The following is a 17,879-nucleotide window of genomic DNA, read 5'->3' as shown; positions in this document are numbered from 1 at the left end:
TCCACGAACAGGTTTTTTTACATGCCAGAAAGGTAGAGTTCTGTTCTTGTCAGAACCACTGACACACATGCTACCCTCCTTCTCGATCTCTATGGCTTCTTTTATCTCCCGCTTGAGTTTGTCACCTCTTGTCACTATGACGGAGACATGCTGGAGGTATACCTGGCATATGCAGTCTCTGCAATGAGCTTTTCTGGTAAGGCAGTGATTTTAACCGAACTTGACACTACGCCACGTAGGGGGAAGGGAAAGAATAATAATTTCTGGAGTTTATGTGCCAAGACCATGACATGAGGCACACAGTAGCGGGGGGACTATGGATTACTTTTGACCACCTGGGTTTTTTTAACGTGCACCTAAACCTAGCCACACACAGAAGAGCTGAGACAATCACACGTGTGAGAAAAACAAGAAACGGGGGAGAATTATAGCCCGTCTACTGCCACTGACCAATTTACTGTGCAACGACTGTGCAGGCTGGCACATAAACAAATGAAGCTTTCCATCTCTTACTGGGAACCAGTAAGACAAGGCTTCCCTTAAATGACTTTGAAAATAGCGCAACTGTATTGTTGTAAGCTGACAAGGTCCCCCTAAGATGTGTATTTATTAGCCCCCCCCCCCCAAGGCAAATGTCAGTCTCTTCATTTTGAGACAAACAGAGGCTGCATGTTTGATCACTGATGAGTTTCATTTGCATTGAGATATGATTTGTACATGAACTTGTGAATGATATTCAGGTGGTGGTGACCTTAGGAGGAGCTGTCGTAGTCAAGTTTGCCAGTTCCACCCAGGCCTTCAACGTCTACTTCAGTCTCGGTTGCATTCAGCATGTTCAGTGTTATGTCTGCACAGAGCACACAAGAAACACCAATCAAACAGTTCCTTGATGCAGAGAAAATGTAAGAATTTTTTAACAGACAAGAAAGAAACAAAGTGAAACACATTATTTATCCCAATTAAATAAACGCTGCACTTAAGGGGGGATGCGAGGATCAAATCGCGAAAATCACCAAAAAGATAAATTTTTGGAAAACGCTTGTTTGGCATCTGTGGTCTCTTATTTACGCAGTATCTAAACGATTACGCTGAAAACGCACTCTAAGTGCCCGAAAAAATAATTTTGCAAGTGAGGTCGGTGAAAAAGAAGCCCGAAATCGCGCTAAAACGGCGCAATTCACGACGTCGTATCTCCTCTTTTCTGCCATCAAGCGCCGCCATTTTGGTATCGTTTCAAAGCTCAAAGTTACGCCTTTCCGTTTCCGCCCTTCTCGCTTGCGATCACCGCATAGAAAATGCGCAAACAGAAAAATCGGAGGGTGTTCTTGCGAACCTTGCAATGTACGCAGCGCTCGGACTGCTGACAAGGCGTCGGCTCTGCGGTGCGGGTGCGGTTTATCGTACAAGGAAATTAATATTTAGGCGTAAGTAGTTCACAGGGGTGATTGCAAAGCTTCACCAAACTAATACACCACGATTTAGACTGCCTGGCAACATGTTTTGTGGCCGCAAAAGTAGCAATACAGTCCAACATGTCCAAATGTTTACATGCAGCTTTGTGCACTAGCGTTCCAGGGGGCTGCACAAAAGCGTCTGAGGTAAATGATAGAGGGTAATAAACTTCCTAAATCAGGCCAAATTAAGAAGTAGAGGCCCAAAAGATTGCCTTCTGGCAAGGACACCAATTATTACTGTCCTGGCTCACTTTAGCATAAGGTTAACTGCAACCAAAACGTTGTCCATTTTCTCAAAAGAGTGTTTTGTGCCTGCCACTTCGCTTGTGGAAAGGATTGCACAACTATGGCTAAACCGATTTTTATGCTGTTTGTTTCATTGTAATCCATAGACTGTGCTATACTTCAACACACTGTTGGAATTTTTGTTTAGGCTTTCATTATTTTTTTATTTCATAATTACTGCATGGCACGATTAGCTGAGACACAGGCATTTGCACGTAATGTTCTGCAGAAAATTATTAGGGCTGTAAAAAAAAAAAAAATCTAAGTGTCATTAAGTACAAACACTATGTGAGCAAGGATACAAAGTAGTTTCAGCCTCCTAGCATGTTTCATCACTGTGCCAGGCTTTCCACAAGCAAGGAACTTGTGAAATTTTATAAAATAAAAACTTGTAAAGATACCTTTATCAAAATTTGAATTTGCCTTTTTAATATGATTTCTAGTGTTTGTGCCAAATTTCATCAACCTAGACCAAGAAACTAAGAAGTTACAAACGATCCCCGCATCCCCCCTTAAAGGCAAGCCTCAATGATTTTCCGAGGTCTATGAATCTCACTGAAATTTGCTGGGTAGGTTCCTGCGCACACTTAAATCATTTTTGCAAAACTACAGGCTTGAGAGATGTGCAGATTGTTTACAAATGGATCCTACTGATCACCTTGAGCTGCCCACTTAGTTGCCCACAGGTCCTGGCATTAGGGGATGCAGCGTTCTAATCGCTGCAGCGCCGAGAAGGCAACCATCATGTGCATTTGACCAGTGCTTCAATGGTGTGCTTGACGTTAAAAAGCTTTAAAGTCAACACATTTGGAATTACGTCACTGCTGAAAATTTACAACAGCAACGAGGCAGAATGCGTTCGTCTACGTTTTGTGCTTGACTTGTTTATCTCTCGACTGTCAGATACAGCACCACCTGTCCAGCACGGTAATCGAGTATAATGCTAATGCTAGGTATGTGGGAAAACTAAAATGATCTTATATTGTTATGGGAACAATGCATAAGTTTGCGCACAGCGGCATGTAATGTTGTGGTAATAGAATAGTCAAAATTTAATGCAAGCGGAGTATGAGCCACCTTTTGCACAGTGTGCAGCTTACCATGCACACATAGACACGGTGTACGTTAAGAGAAGAATTTCCATACGGTAAGCTAGCACTGCTAAAAGATACTTTTCAACCAAAGACATCGCACAAAGAGTGCAGCGTAGTTTCATTTCGACTGAGTGTCAGCTCTTTGCTGCTTCCATCCTCTGCCTCTGCATTGACATCTTAAGAAAGCTGTCATACGTGCTTCCAATGGTCAAACAACTCGAACTGCAGTTGTTCTCCAATCACTTACGTTTCAGCCCAATTATCGAGTGAAACGGAGTGCGATAAAACAAGGAAATTATTTTAAAAAAGAGCGCAAGTATCAAAGCTAATATGTGCCGATTTTTATTATCCTCAATTTAACTCGTTCGCAGCAATAAATTCCTGAAATACAGGTATTTTGGGCATTTTGCCAAGTTTGTGATTTTTTTTCTTCTAAAGTACTTGGACAAGCAAGGGAAATAATAGATTCATAAGATTGTATTTCACTTGTTCTTTGAGGGGAATAAATATTGTGACCAAGAAGTGCAGTTTTTTCCCTAGGTGCACTCAAAATACAGAGATCGCAAAATTGGCAGAAAAGTGTTTTTTGCGGCCAGTATTTATATATATAAAAACTAACTTCGAAAGCATTGATCAAGGTATGATGCCTAGACCTACAGTAAATTCCATCAAAATCTGGGATGGTGACCGGGACCTCGCGTCCGGTCTTATCTGGACACACCCACCTGTTGTTTATGTTTGTCATATGCATGTGATTCCAAAACAATTTTTGTATATTTTAAGTTAACAAAATGGCCATGCTAGCAGAAAGTTGTCTTAGATCGCCCTACTGACCAACTGACTGACACCGACCGACACGCAGGCAGACAGATGACAGATACACTCAAAGTGTCTTTGGTTTGCCAATAAATGCCTTGCATTTAAAGAAGCCCACTTACAACCAGAGTTCTTCAATTATACTAGTTGCGAAACCCAGACATTCCCATGGCCGATTCTGTGGGAGCTTGCAGATTGTTGCGCCATCTGAGAGCAGCAATGCAAAACACTAGATTGCCATGGTGTCGCTTCAGCGTGTGCTCCTCGCAAGCTGCTCAACGCAGCATGCAGCGCTGGCATTGTCACGAGCGTTTATTAATTAGTTTTATGGTCAACAGATGATTCGACAATCAGCAGACCCCATGATTTTAGCCAAAGGCATGTCCAGATTTTGATACATGGGGCCTATGGGGAGTTTCGCAACTCGTATGATTGAAGAACTCTTGACTTCACACAAGTTTTGGTACTGTAGGGTAGCGTGCAAGGGCCTGAGTTCAGTGGTCACTAGCCAGTGGCAGAGCCTCCAACTGAGAGGATGAGGAAGTACTACACTCCTTATCAAAGGATCACCAATCTAGTAAAAAATAAAGCAGGCTGCTAGTATTCTGTTGTAGCACAGGAAAAAACGACACACACTAGCCAACACACTGCACCAGCTTTCAAAATAAGCACAACATTCACTGCAATGTAAAACAGAGCAGGGTGATTCCACGTAAGATCGAACAAATGATGGCTGATCGACCTCTTAAATTTGTTTCAAAATTTTATATATTATTGCCTGATGAGTGGAAAGAAGAGATCTGCAATTTGTTTTGCTGTCAAAAATTTTTTCAAAGCACAGGAATGACGGAGAGGTGGAGAGGAGCGCTTATCCGCTCTGCTGTTTTGGCCAACTTTCGTTATGAATTGCACAAAATATATTAAAGTTCGGTAGCTGAAATTTCTTTAACTAAATATATGCATGTTTTTGCTTCTGCTCAGGTATTATTAGTTTTTATGTGTAGTGTAGATGTTTTTATAAAAAACCTCAAAATTGGCCCAGCAAGCGTTATTTTCTTTACTTTGAAGGTCGTTATCTCAAAAAAGCCTTGTAGCAGAGCGACGAAAATTCCGCATTACGTTCTTCGCATACTTATCTACCAAACTGCAGAATCTTATATTTATATACACTCAAACCTCATTATATCAAAGTCACATCTGCCACGAAAATAACTTCGCTAAATCCGAAAATTCGTTATAAACGTTTTTTTGTAACACTCTATCTATGACAATACTATTCTTCATTTACTTCGTTATAACCGATAATTCGTTATATCAGAGCTCGTTATATCGAGGCTTGAGTGTAACTTTTCAGTAAAGAGATACGACCGGGCTAAGTTCAAGAAAACACCGAACAATAGAAACTTCAGACGACAATTAAAAAAAAAACCCATTTTTTATATTTCTTAAACTTTGTCCACTTATTCTCCTCCACATCAGCTTTCACAATTATTAAAAACATATTGCAGAATTTCGTTGCACTAATAGTTACGGCCCCTCCAATGAGACCCTTAGGCAAGGATTGGCAATTCCAACTTCTTGCCCAGCAAGTGTATAAAATGCAGGCAGGATTGCATTTCTTTTTATTAAAAGGCCAGCAGTACCAAAAAAGGTGTCAACGGCACTGAAGACGTTAATTTTGAAATTATTTGGTTACTGCAGCGGCCACGAGCGCGGAGCTACCAAGCAGGTGCGCGCGCACCCGAGATGCTCATTGTAAGAGACGGCGCAGTGAGAGCTCGTTTTCGCGTCCTCAGACCGATTGAGTTCGAAACAGCAATACCTCTCGGGTGACTTCAACGCACGTGCACTGGAGCTTCGCTATTCTATCCGCCCTCTGTTCACATCGCAGCTAGGCGCTGATAACACGGCAGAGATGGAAGCAAGATGAAAACTCTATAAGGGAGCTATGAGCGCTTGCTTCACGCACGCTACTGCCAAAGAAACTACGCTGCGCCAGTTGCGATCAGTGGAAAGCATGAACGTGGCGCTCCAGTGGCAAAGCAATATATGGAATGTCAAAGGAAAGAAAAGCAAAACTATCGGTAACCGGTTGCGCTTGCCTATCTTAGATTTCGGCAGCAGACGGCCTGAACTGGCCGCGCATTCGGTCCGCTGTTCACACTTCGTTCGACGCCGATAATGCTTGCGCTTTGCTCTTACTCTACTCCTCCTGAGCGTCTCATGGCGAGAAAGCATAGCTCTGAATGAGTGTATTGTGGAGACTACCTTTCGAAGCATAAGAAGTTAATTATTGCAAGGAAGCCAAACTTTCAGAGTTAGTGACCTAGAAATCAATGCTTTGAAGGAACGTTCAACACCCGAAAGATCAGTGACTGTCAGTGAGACGGACTACTAGTGCTACGCGTGCTTTTGCTGTGACTGCAATGAAAGATCTTCACGGAACGCGCAGTTGAACGATGACAATCTTATGCCCCCTGAAAAAGAAATCGACGTCAATAACCAGATCACTGCGACTACTGGCGTGTCCTCCTTGAAACCTCCTGGCACAGTTAGAAGTCGGTTCAGGCCAGCCTACATCAAGAGAAAACAAACTGAGGTGCAGAAAGTGGCTGAAGGTGGTAGCCGAAAATGTTCGCTGCAAGATACGGCGGGCGTAAAGTTAAAGGGGCACTAAAGAGCAAAATGATTTTTCTCATATTAGTAAAGTGCTCTTTCAAGATGCCAAAAACACCACGCTTGCTGCAAGAAGACGCTTTGTAAGCGAGAAAACGCGCAAAAAGAAAATGTGGGTGGCGGCACCACCTAGAAGTTTCCGCACCATTCGCCGTGACGTCTCTTCTTTCCACTCATCAGGCAATAATATATAAAAATTTGGAAAAAATTTAAGAGGTCGACCAGCCATCGTTTATTCAATCTTACGTGGAATCACCCAGCATTAGTTTTGGGAAAGATTAACCATGCACACGCTTATCACTACTCAGTTCAACCCAAGACAAAGCAAGGATACAAGAAAAACTAATAATTTTGAGTAGTTAAACTTTCTTTCTGTGCACCTATGAAAATGTCTGCATCTACCTTTTTGCATTTACGTAACTCACCAGCAGACTTTGTGGCAGCTTGCAGGCCTGCAGCTAATGTTGGTTGTGGAGGTGGTGGTGCCGCTTCTGCCTTGGGCGGGGCCTTCTTAATGGGAATGCCTGCCTCCTCATATGCTTTACGCTTCATGCTGTTCTTGATCTGACTGCTGCAGGAAACCATAACATGTGCAAAGAGAACTTGTATGAAAGTCCGTAAGACCTAACCACAAAAACAGCATCTGCAAGTGAATTAACGAATGCTGACACACTTGCTTATATAGATGACACCACACGACACTTAACCAGTGCCAGTACAAAAAAATCACGTTGAGACAGTGAAAACCATAAGAGGTAATTAGACAGTATAAAATCTAAAAAGAAATGTTTAGAAATTATTTATTTGAGAATGTGATTATGAAAATGCAGTAGCTCAGCAACCTACGATTTGCGGATGATAGTGCTCTTCAGTAACGATGGCAAAGATTTGCAGAAAAAAAAATATTACTGAGAAACTAAACAGAGAAAGTATTAAAGTAGGCCTAAAAATGAATACGATGAAAACAAAGATAACACTAAATAACCTGGCAAAAGAGTTGACGACTGGAAGCTATACATTGTGGTGTGTAGGAGAATATGTATACCTAGAACAATTACTTACAGGGGAGCTTAATCATGAAAAGGAGATTCACTGGAAAATAAGGATGCGCTGGAGCACATTCGGCAGGGACTCCTAAATAATGACAGGAAATCTGCCGCTGTTGTTAAAGCGAAAAGTATACAATCACTGCATACTGCCCGTTTTAACCTATGGGGCTGAAAGATGGAGGATAACAAAGAAACTACAGAGACGGTTAAGGATGACGCAGTGTACAATGGAACGGAAAATGATAGGAGTAACATTAAGAGATTGCAGGAGAGAGAGAGAGACTCTTTATTAGGAAAACAGATTTTTGCCGGCGTCTGTATATCGCTGGCATGCTACTCAGTGCAGGGATGGGCAATGGGATTGACAGACTAAAGAAGAGAGGGAAGGAAATAATAATAAAAAGAGAGAATATTAAAAAATCAAATGCGCGAGTGAACCTGATAGAAATATTTACAACGAGGTTGTCAGGTAAGTTAAGGCTTTGCTATGTGAAATAGCCAACCATTAAAGCTTTCCGAATAGGCCAATTTTTGAGAGGTAATTAAACAGTGACTGTAAAACCCGTCGCAGCTTTGAAGGGCCGGGCAGTGGGCCTAATATGTTGAGGACAGAATAGGTCAGGGAACAAACAGGGTTAACGGACAGTCTAGCTGACATCAAGCGAAAAAAGTGGACCTAGGCTGGCCATGTAATGCGCAGGAAAGACAACAAGCGGACAGTAACATCAACAGTTAGGTTACCAAGGGATGGGAAACTCAGTCAAGGAAGGCAGAGTGCAGTGACAAAATTAAGATAAAATGGAATCGGCTCACACAGGTGAGGACAGACTGGAGATCATTGGGAGAGGCCTGCAGTGGACCTAAATAGGCTGAAAGTGACGATGAAATGTTGAAGCTGCATCACCGCTTTATGAAAAATCAAGCCGTTCATTTGTGGGTAGTTTATGTTACAGAGGTCAACCAGCGAATTTTCAGTTCTGCTCCCCAAAGTGGCTTTTATCTCTCGCAACTGAGATAACGACACAAGCACACCAGCCAACGTCATTATAATGACATGTAAACGACACTGAAATATTTAAATAAATGTAAGTTTCATTCAAATTTCACCTGAATTTGCTGGATAACACACAGCACCTGTCTACCATGAGTTGCATTCACATGACAGATTGCACATTTATTTAATCAAATTGCAGGAAAATGTTGTGGCTACCTCAAATACACTTGTGATGTAGATTGGATGCCTGTGAGATGCTGCACTCAAGGCACAATTCAGTCATGTTCTTAACTGAGAAGCAACATTAAAAGGGCACAGTTCTAGAATACAGGTGAAATTCATTGTGAGCTTCATTCCACTTCATTGCAAGCTATAATTAGAAACATGGCTCATTAGACATGACACTATGAAGTGACAAATTGAGCAAAGATTCTTCGGTGTAACAGCAGCACTGTTTGCTCTCCACATAAAAGCAGATGAAGTTGATCGCTTCAGCTAGGTACAAAAATGTGTCATGTGTTCATTAGTGAAAAAACTGTGCAGCTGCACTTAGGACATAAAATTTCACACAGACAAACAGCACTGGTTGTAGGGCCGCGAACTTACATGGTGCGATTCTTTATGTGATCGCTAAGTTTATTCAGGTCGTCTCCAAAGCGCTTCACTGCACTGCGCAGCATCTCGACCTCGTCGTCAGTCCACTTGCCCCTGCGTGGGCATTACCAACTCAGATTTGCGCACTGCTACCTCTGCTTGCAAACAATGTGCGAGCCCATGGAATGAAACTCGCATCAAGCCAGCTCAGACACTTCAAGTTTACACATTTAGAGCATGTAATGATTTCAGCAGTTGAACAGAAGCATGGAAGTGAGCGGCAATTTTGATAGCTTGTAGAAACTTTTTCTTCGAAGGTGGGAAACATCGGCACACAGTAATGCTGATCCTGAATGGTTCCTTGATACTTCTCTTTACGTGTAAGTGCACATGCCCCGTGTGCGAAATATGTCTGTGTCCCTGTGAGGGACGCAAGCACCAGAGGAGGAAGTCACGTGGAGGTGGAGAAGAGAATCACGCGCCAAGGGAAGTGGCTTGCTGAGTGTGCTAGGTGGCATATACAAAAACACTAAAACATGTGGCAAAGCCCTATCACCTAGAGAAGAGTCTATATGGCAAAGTGGGGAAGGACAAATAAGACGAAACGTCGCCTATGCAGGTGCTCTTTATAAGGGCGGCTGGTTGCAGCAAAACGTTTGTACTGAGAATCGTCATGGACAAAGAACGTGCTAGGTGGCTTGCAACAATGCCCGTGTATTATGCAGGTGCTGGCTAATGATAACTAGTGTCCGACAGTCTTGTCATACACTGGTCAAGCGATACAACTACACTGTGGAAATCAAAGACGTCAAACGAGAACAAGAGGAAGAAGGAGAAAATGATTAGTGTGAATAGCGCATTACCTAATTGCTCGAAAATACAAACACTGCATTTTGTTACGGTGGCTCGCCATCTTTTCTAATGGCACTTTACACTTTATCGAAATCGCAAAAAGCACACATAAAACGCCTCGAGGGAACCACCACACTTACACAAAATTAAAGTATATTTACAACATTCTACGCCCAATGCACGAAAAGGGAATAGCACCCAAACGCCTGCGCGTAGTCCGCGTTCACGGAGTGAAACGTCACTTTAATTTTTAGTTCACTGATTAGCACATTAAATTGGCTCGAGTGCAGCGTCGTCTCTATAATAAATTGTCAACGTGCCGATTTGTCAAAAGGTACGTTGCCCAGCACATAGCGCTGTTTTACGACATTTGTATCAAGGCGTGGTTTGGCTTGCTGTTGCACTGCACTACTGGCTGCGAGTTAAAATGAACCGTTCGATGCAAGTGCACCGATCAAGACTCGCACCACATCAGTCATCACAACCGCGCAGGCGAAGTCGAAGCCAAAAGCTCTATTGTAAGGCTCACCCGGCTGGCGATGGCTCAGAAGCAGAGTACAGCTGGACAGCCAATTCACCGAGCTTGGTGAACGCAGCTCCCGCGGCTGTGAAAATTTCCCCCACCTGCGGATCACGACAAAAGCAACGCGGCAGTTCTTCAAGCAGTTAGATAACATCAACACTGTTACCATCCTTCTAATTAGCGAGGATCGCAGAATCTCTTCTGCAGCAGCGTTGGGCATTTTCCGCTCTCTTGACGACTGAAACTCGCCACTTATACAAACTCACCTTACTTGCACTCCCATGACTCATTTTCAGCGCCAAACGTAGAACGAGTCAAACGCCCTGCAAGTTCTTTGGAAGCGCTACAGTTAACTAGTGTCGAACTTCTAACGCCATTGTAACCGCCGCCATAATCGAATTGGATTTGTCTACGACTTCTTACGTGCTCTGTGGTACACCACAAAACAAAAAAATTTATGCGTACTCTTTAATCTTTGATACCAACATAATGACCACGTAATAAAAAGATTTTAGTACATGAACATGGTAGTAAACATAAAACATCGAACCCAATCACCAAAAGCACGCTCTACCAAAAGGGCGCCAAAAAGATGTTCTCTGGCCAAGTCGGCCAAGTCGCCAAGTGTTCTAAAAAACGTGATCCGCGGTGCCGCGGTTATCATGTCAAACTCTTCGCAGGGTGCTGAGGGGGCCGTTTTTCCTACTACAGGATGGGAGAACAACATTACCGTCATTCCGCGCGTGAGCGAAGAGAGTATGTTGAGATATTACACAAGTAGGCCGGGCACTGAGCACAACTGCGACGTTGATCCCTTTGTGATAGCGTCTTCAATCCGGAGCAACATCTGCAAAATCAGGTATGGTTGCTGAGATATCTCCTACCACAGCATTCCTACTTTTGTCGCGGACAAAATCGCGGGTTTGCAAGCGCTACAAATATGCTTTGATTTTGTGTTTCCTTCGCGCTGCACCAAAAGCCTTTCATATGAGTAACCAACAAGCCCACGTTGCAACCCTCATCTTAAAACAACTGCGAAAGTGAAAGAGTTCATGAGGGACAACCAAACCATTGGAACCATCACGGGGGAGCCTACTCATGACAAATAGCCGCTACGCATGCGCGAGACCCAAACACCGTTTGGGTTTTGCGTTGGGGACTGGAACCCTAAAGCCCTTTGCGTGTGCTCGCTTTGGGTCAAGCAGGAGCTAAGAGTTTTCGAATAGGGTCTGCGGCGCTTTGGACACTCCCCCTATACTAGGTCACTCTAGTCTTGGCCAAAAGCAGTCGCTTCTCGCTTCAGTGGGTGCCGTCAGCTTTGTTTGACGCAAAGCTTTTGGGGCAGGCTTTGGGGCTCTCGCTAAATTCGAGAAATAGCGTCCCCAACGCAAAATCCAAACGCTGTTTGGGACTTGCGCATGCGCAGTGGCCTCGACACTATTTCTTTGGGGCCCCTGTTCGAAAACTCCCTGCTATTTCTCTTAGTTCCTGCTTGACCCAAAGCGAGCACACGCAAAAGGCTTTGGGGCCCCTATTCGAAAACTCCCTAATAAGTTGGAGCGCATACGGCAGACACTCCCAAATAATGACAGGCACTCTGCTGCTGTCCTTAAAGCAAAAAGTGTGCAATGAATGTATACTGCCAGGGCTAAAAGCTGAAGGAAAACAAAGAAACTAGAGAAAAAGTTTAGTGAGCCATGACATGGTTATCAAGGGTTAAAGGAGTCCTGACACAAAAATTTTCGCCCCGCGTTTTTTTGCTGCAATGTGTTGCTGGGGGCCTGTTAGTCATAACACGGCACATCGTTTGCTGCAGCGCGCGACAGATAATTAATTACAAGCTCCTCATTACCGACACAGCCTCAGTTTCGGTTTGACAGAGCTCCAAAAACGACAAGCCGCCGGGTGCAACTATCACCACCTAGCGAGTGAAACGCTTGGTCACGTGAGCACACAGAACAGTGACGCCTTTCCACGCGGTCTGTCATCGTCGGGCTCATTGTCGCCTGATAGCGACGATTTTCTTGCGGCGGGGATGGAAGGAATTTTCGACGTGGTGAATAACTTCAGGTTTAACCCGCTGGCGAGGAGCGATTCGTCGGGAAGCACATCAAAACAGAAATGGTGGCCACGACGTCATCATAACTTGTACCGGCTGAAACGTTTACGTAGGGGAAGTAGGGGGGTCACCTCGGGTCACCTCCGAGGGTGTCAATGCACCAGGTGCGGCCTATAATGCTGGATCGCGCTCGCGAACTTCAAAATTCATATAAAATACCTTCCAAGCTTTATTCGCTGTCGATATTTTGCAGATATTAGAAAGTTCGTAGGGGAAAAATGGAATCGGTTCGCACAAGATAGGATCTTCGTACTGAAGTGGACGTAAAATAGGCTGGCAGTGACGATGATAGCAGTAAGGCTTTGACTTGTATGAGTTGGTTCATACTTCGTTAAAAGTGCAGCGTGACTAAGACAAAAAGCCAAAGCCACGTTACAGGCAGTTGGTTTCATATGTTTTCAAGGTTGGAAACAACGCGCCAAACGGCGCATTGCACTGTACAATACATCTTTCGCCCCTTTTACCACCACGCTTCATTACTGTTCTCTTCAATTACAGTGACGGGCTTGTCTTCATCAAGGCAAGTTGTTATCAAAGCGGGGAAGGAGACTCAACCTATTCTACCGTCGCTGCTGTCACCTTGGAAGGAGAAATCGCCAGTGGCAGCTGTGAATGTGTGAATGGAGAGAGTGCCTGCAATCACCTGATGGGAACACTCAAAACCATTTCACTACTGCAGTCAAAGGGCTTTGCGAAAGTAGGGCAGCACCTCCGGTGCACCAACCTCAGAGAAGAAGAACTGGTGGATGATCTCCTGCATCAACTGTCGAAACTAAACCGTTACCATTTCAGGACGTGCCGCAGTAGCATACAGCAGCAAGACGAAGCAAGGGAACGTTTCAGCAGAGCTCTGCTTGAATCAGCCCCTGATTCTCTATTTGCCCGATATTTGCCCAAACCACCAGTCTCGTACGTGATGACAAAATGCGGTCCCGCCCCGGTAGGGTCACCTATGTCATACCAGCAACCTCTTCTGTGTTATAAATTCACCCAAGCCTTGTGCGATCTCTGAGCGTTGTAGCGAACACCTTTTGCTCTGTTTTGTCTGTATGTTCATATTACTTTAATAGATGAAGCTGAATCCAGTGCTTGCATCCTGAGTGGATCTCAATGAAGAATAGTCGGAGCCATTCGTCTCTGTGAAGGTGGATGATCGGTGGGATTGGCATTATTCATAAGCGCGCTGCTTTCCGGGCATTCTCGCAATGCGTGATCGACTCATTCTTGCCACGCACAACCGTGGTAGCGCAGCGCCTAGACGCGACTGACCTTGCACTATATCCATGATTGCTCTCTCGTGTATCAGTAATGTTGATAACCTGAGATACAGCGACTGCATTGAAACAACGACAGTCGTGCACTATGCTGCCTCAAAGCCCAGTTTTTTTGTTTACATTATAATGGTAGGTGCAACTCGAGAACACCTTTGCATTTTTACGTTGACCACATCAGGTAGAAGTGCACCTCTGCTTCTCAAAATTAAGGGAAGAAGCTGCTGTTTGGGACCAAGAATTGCCGAAAATTTTGACTTTTTGCTTTTCAAGATTTAATAATGAAGATCATGTGATATCTTGCATATAAAATATACAGATATGGGACGTCTCAAACGTCGCAGAACTGTGAGTGAGACCTCCTATAAAATCATACATCAGGAAACAACGCTTTGATAAACAGTGGTAAACATAGAAAAATAAGTTATGCAGAATGTTCAGGTAAGCAAGAAAAAAAAACATATATAGTTAAAATGGTGAGTTGGGCTTGTTGGTACATAATTCTGGCAAACTGCAGTGCAAAAATATAACACACAACGGACGGAACACAAACGACGACGCCAGCGCTCGTCATCACTTGTGTTCTGTCCGTTGTGTGTTTTTTTACACTTCAGTGTGCCGGAATACAGTTAAAACTCGATCTAACAAAGCCCAATTTTACGAATTTCCCGATCTAATGAAGAAATTTTCATTCCTGGGCAGGTACCCATAAGGTTCAATGTCATCAACTCATATGAACAAAGCCTTCATGGCACTAAACTCAATTTAACAAAGCTTTTCCGGAAATAAATTTCTTTCCAAGTTTTACAGATGGCTTTTCTTCGGACGTATGCTGTAACACTAAAACATCTATCTGCCCTAGTCGCGCCACTATTACTTTGATGAGGCTGCACGCCACAGTCTGTATTGCTTTTACATATCAAATGGTGCTGGGCAGTACTGGTTTGTTGTCCCTGCAAATACTCCCATAGGGACACTGTGGTTGTTTTCATTATTTCATGGCTTATGTGACAGATTGTCTCCATGGAACTTTCTTGCTCTGCCTGCTTGCACATTAACTGCATTTTCCCGGTCTTTGAATATCGGCAGCTTGTCATAGCTTCACGTGACCGTCTACCTCGCCTGTGTCACCCGGACAAGGGAGGAATCCATGGACTTTTCAAACGCACAGGCGTGTCTTAGTGGCAAATAAAATGCCCTGTAGCATTTGGGCAGCGCTACCTTACTATTGTAGATTTTGAGAAACTGAAAAATCCCTTCCTCATTATTTGACAAACTTCCAGTTTAATGAAATAATTTGAGCACCCCCATCACTTCGTTAAATCAAATTTCAACTGTATACTGAAATTCAAGAGCATTTACTATGAAAGATGTAGAGTATTATGAGTTTAACAAATGTGAACACAAGGCTTTCTTGAAAATTCTGAAAGATCCATTCTTTCAGTTACAGGCAAAGAATCCCGAAATGATGCCGATGAAAATCTTATAGTAAACTTGCCATAATTATTCCTGGCTTTAGGTAAAAGAAAGTTTAGACTTTGCAAAAAGAGTCAACATATCAGGAGACTGATTAGTGTGTAGTAAAGAATAGAAAGCCTCTCATCCACATATTCATAAATAGGAATGCTGAGAAAATACCTGTTTAGCTTTTTAACCGATAAGAATGTGCAAAAAGAGTGAGCAGGACACATTCGACATGAAGCTGCTGAAGGTTATTATTCCCACTGCTTGATTCTGAAGATGCTGGATGGCTGAGGGACGAGTGGCAGACGTGTTTCTGCACGATGAGATGAAATATTTTTATTTTGTAAAGATATATAGTATTGCTGTGAAAGAAAGCTGGGTACAGTCACAACGAAATTCAAAATGAAAGGGCCAAGTTTTAGCAAGATCTGAATGGCATATGTTGCTTTCCGCGTAAGCAGAAAAGCATGTCAAACGAACTTATATGTTCGTCTTGCTCAACCTTGAGGAACATTACAGTAGGGGTAGTGTGAATTCAAGTATTGCTCACATAGACAAATGGATTGTTATGATTAATTTGGTTAGGTGGTAAGTTAGATTTTTAGAGTCTATAAGTTATTCTAATTGAACCAGTTAACATTTATTTGGTTTAATCAACATCAAGTTGGCAGTTAGTGTTGTGGTATCGTCTGCATAAAGTACACAGAATGAATGCTTTGTGAAAGAATGTAAATAAGGATAAAGCGGGCACATTATTGATTCCTGTGGAACACCGATGTTGATAGCTCTGGGCTGAGAATGTGTACCAAACACACATACTAACTGTTTGCGATGACGCAAATAACTATGGATTAGTTCTAATGGGAGCCCAGATAAACCGATTGGCTCAGTTTCTAAAATAAAATGTTGTGTAATAGAATCAAATGCTTTTAAAAGGTCAAGACAAATGCCACAAACATCACTACCACTGTCAATGGCAGAATGAATTTTGTCTGTTAGTGATATCAAAGCTAATTAAGTTGAGTATCCTGACCTGAAACCTACTGGTTATTAGAAATAATGTGAAACTTTTCTAGGTAGCTTCTTAAGCGAGCCGAGCCGCAAGAAGTTTTTCTATGACCTCACTGAAAAATGGAAGAATCGCTATGCACCGGTAATTAGAGACTAAAAGCTTCTCGTCTTCTTTATACAAGGGAATAATTTTTGCTTTTTTTTCAGCGCCGTTGAAAGGAAGCCCATTTGAAACACAAGATTCACAATATGACATAATACATCACAAATTAAAGGGAAGCTGAAGCACTTAAAAAAAAAGATTACTGGAGTGGGTATTCACAGTTTGATCCCCTGCTGAATTCAAACACCGATGTGATAGTTCTCAAAAGTGAATGCAAATACTAGCACTTTTTGGCAAAATAACGGCGGCTGCGGCCACAGAGCTTTTTGAGATTCTGAGCGAGCAGTGACATCATCTTCGGCATGGTGTGCCATTTGCAACAGCAGCACTGTTAAAGGGACACTAAAGAGCAAAACGATTTTTCTCGCATTAGTATAGTAGTCTTCCACGATACCAAAAACACCACGCTTGCTGCGAGAAGACGCTTAATAAGTGGGAAAACGCACAAAAAGAAAATACAGGTGGCGACGCCACCTTGGAATTCCCCGCACCATTTGCCGTGACGTCACATATTTTTGACGGCGCCTGCTTGGGCCTACGTAGTTCCTAATCGGTTAAATCGAAGTACATTGTCCTCTGAGGGGGCCAGAGACTTGACATAACGAGTTTGTGGAAATTTCGTCGAGCCAGTGGCGCCAAAATACGTTAAATGCTCTTTGAAATCTCTTACGTCACGAATTACAAAGTTCGGCGCGAAATTTAAAAATGAAACTTTGAACTTGGTTTTCTCCTCTAATAATAAACCTATGGTGGTGAAATAAACTACACAATAGTTCTCCGAGCACACTTTATCAATCTAAACCAATTCATTGTTTCTCTTTAGTGTCCCTTTAAAGCTTGGCCTCCGCGATTAGCTCCGGCAACGGCGCAGACAGAGCTAATCACAGAGGCCGCGGTGTAAGATATACGAGGCGCTTGTTCACATTGCGCTCGGCTGTTTGTCAGTATGACAGATATTGTAGTCTAGCTGCAGAACTTTCAGCGTTTCTATACTGAGGCTCAGGTACATAAACAGCGCTCACGCAGTTAATTCGGATCTATGAGCTGCGGGAAACTTCCATCGGAGTGCAGCTTGGCTCCGCCAGAGGAATCGAAGCTGACGTAGTTTGTTTCCACGCCCACACTTTTGGCGTGCTCACGTGGGTGGAGCAAGACAAACTTTTCTTATGCATATTTTAGTGCTCCTGTTGCAACCACCACGCAAAAAATTACGACATCGTCGACAATAATGTCGGTCCTTGTTAACCATGAAGTTCTGCCAAATTTTAAAACCACCTCAGGCTTCCCTTTAAATGCTCTACCAGTTTCATGTTGGCAGCTTAAAACTTATCGAGACCAGTGCTAGTATTCAATTGAGAACGGTGAAAGCTTCCGCAGGTGAAGTCAGATAAAGAAAAAAAAGAATGTTTTAATCATGAACACAAGCATTCGAGGGGTGCTGTCGACCGGGGTGGGTCAATGCCGTATGAGTCATTAAAAGCATTCGCAATATCAGATGGGTTTTCAATCACTCG

General features: G+C 43.2%; 2 protein-coding genes across 2 annotated transcripts; one reads left to right on the top strand and one right to left on the bottom strand.

The window, feature by feature from the left end:
- Window positions 1–672: 672 nt before the first annotated feature.
- On the bottom strand, window positions 673–10,767 carry LOC119388231 (chromatin complexes subunit BAP18). The gene is made up of 5 exons (XM_037655896.2): window positions 10,604–10,767; window positions 10,344–10,438; window positions 8,975–9,076; window positions 6,751–6,896; window positions 673–847 (listed from the first exon to the last, which is right to left on the bottom strand). Exons 1-5 carry the CDS (start codon window positions 10,625–10,627, stop codon window positions 753–755), a joined length of 462 nt encoding a protein of 153 aa, XP_037511824.1. The 5' UTR covers window positions 10,628–10,767; the 3' UTR covers window positions 673–752.
- Window positions 10,768–10,975: 208 nt separating this feature from the next.
- Window positions 10,976–14,645, top strand: LOC119388230 (uncharacterized). Its single transcript, XM_037655895.2, has 2 exons — window positions 10,976–11,196; window positions 12,955–14,645. Exons 1-2 carry the CDS (start codon window positions 11,000–11,002, stop codon window positions 13,466–13,468), a joined length of 711 nt encoding a protein of 236 aa, XP_037511823.1. The 5' UTR covers window positions 10,976–10,999; the 3' UTR covers window positions 13,469–14,645.
- Window positions 14,646–17,879: the final 3,234 nt, after the last annotated feature.

The sequence above is a fragment of the Rhipicephalus sanguineus genome, chromosome 3 (assembly GCF_013339695.2).
Source record: "Rhipicephalus sanguineus isolate Rsan-2018 chromosome 3, BIME_Rsan_1.4, whole genome shotgun sequence".
Lineage (NCBI taxonomy): Eukaryota > Metazoa > Arthropoda > Arachnida > Ixodida > Ixodidae > Rhipicephalus > Rhipicephalus sanguineus.
Note: the sequence above shows the minus strand (reverse complement) of the source record. Positions and strands in the feature narration are given on the sequence as shown.

Coding starts and splice junctions, on each gene's coding strand:
- LOC119388230 (XM_037655895.2), top strand. CDS start 11,000: ATGTCAAACTCTTCGCAGGGTGCTGAGGGGGCCGTTTTTCCTACTACA. Junction 11,197..12,954: donor AGCAACATCTGCAAAATCAG/GTATGGTTGCTG, acceptor CTTCAATTACAG/TGACGGGCTTGTCTTCATCA.
- LOC119388231 (XM_037655896.2), bottom strand. CDS start 10,627: ATGAGTCATGGGAGTGCAAGTAAG. Junction 10,439..10,603: donor GTCATGGGAGTGCAAGTAAG/GTGAGTTTGTAT, acceptor CGTGATCCGCAG/GTGGGGGAAATTTTCACAGC. Junction 9,077..10,343: donor TCTGAGCCATCGCCAGCCGG/GTGAGCCTTACA, acceptor ATGCCCACGCAG/GGGCAAGTGGACTGACGACG.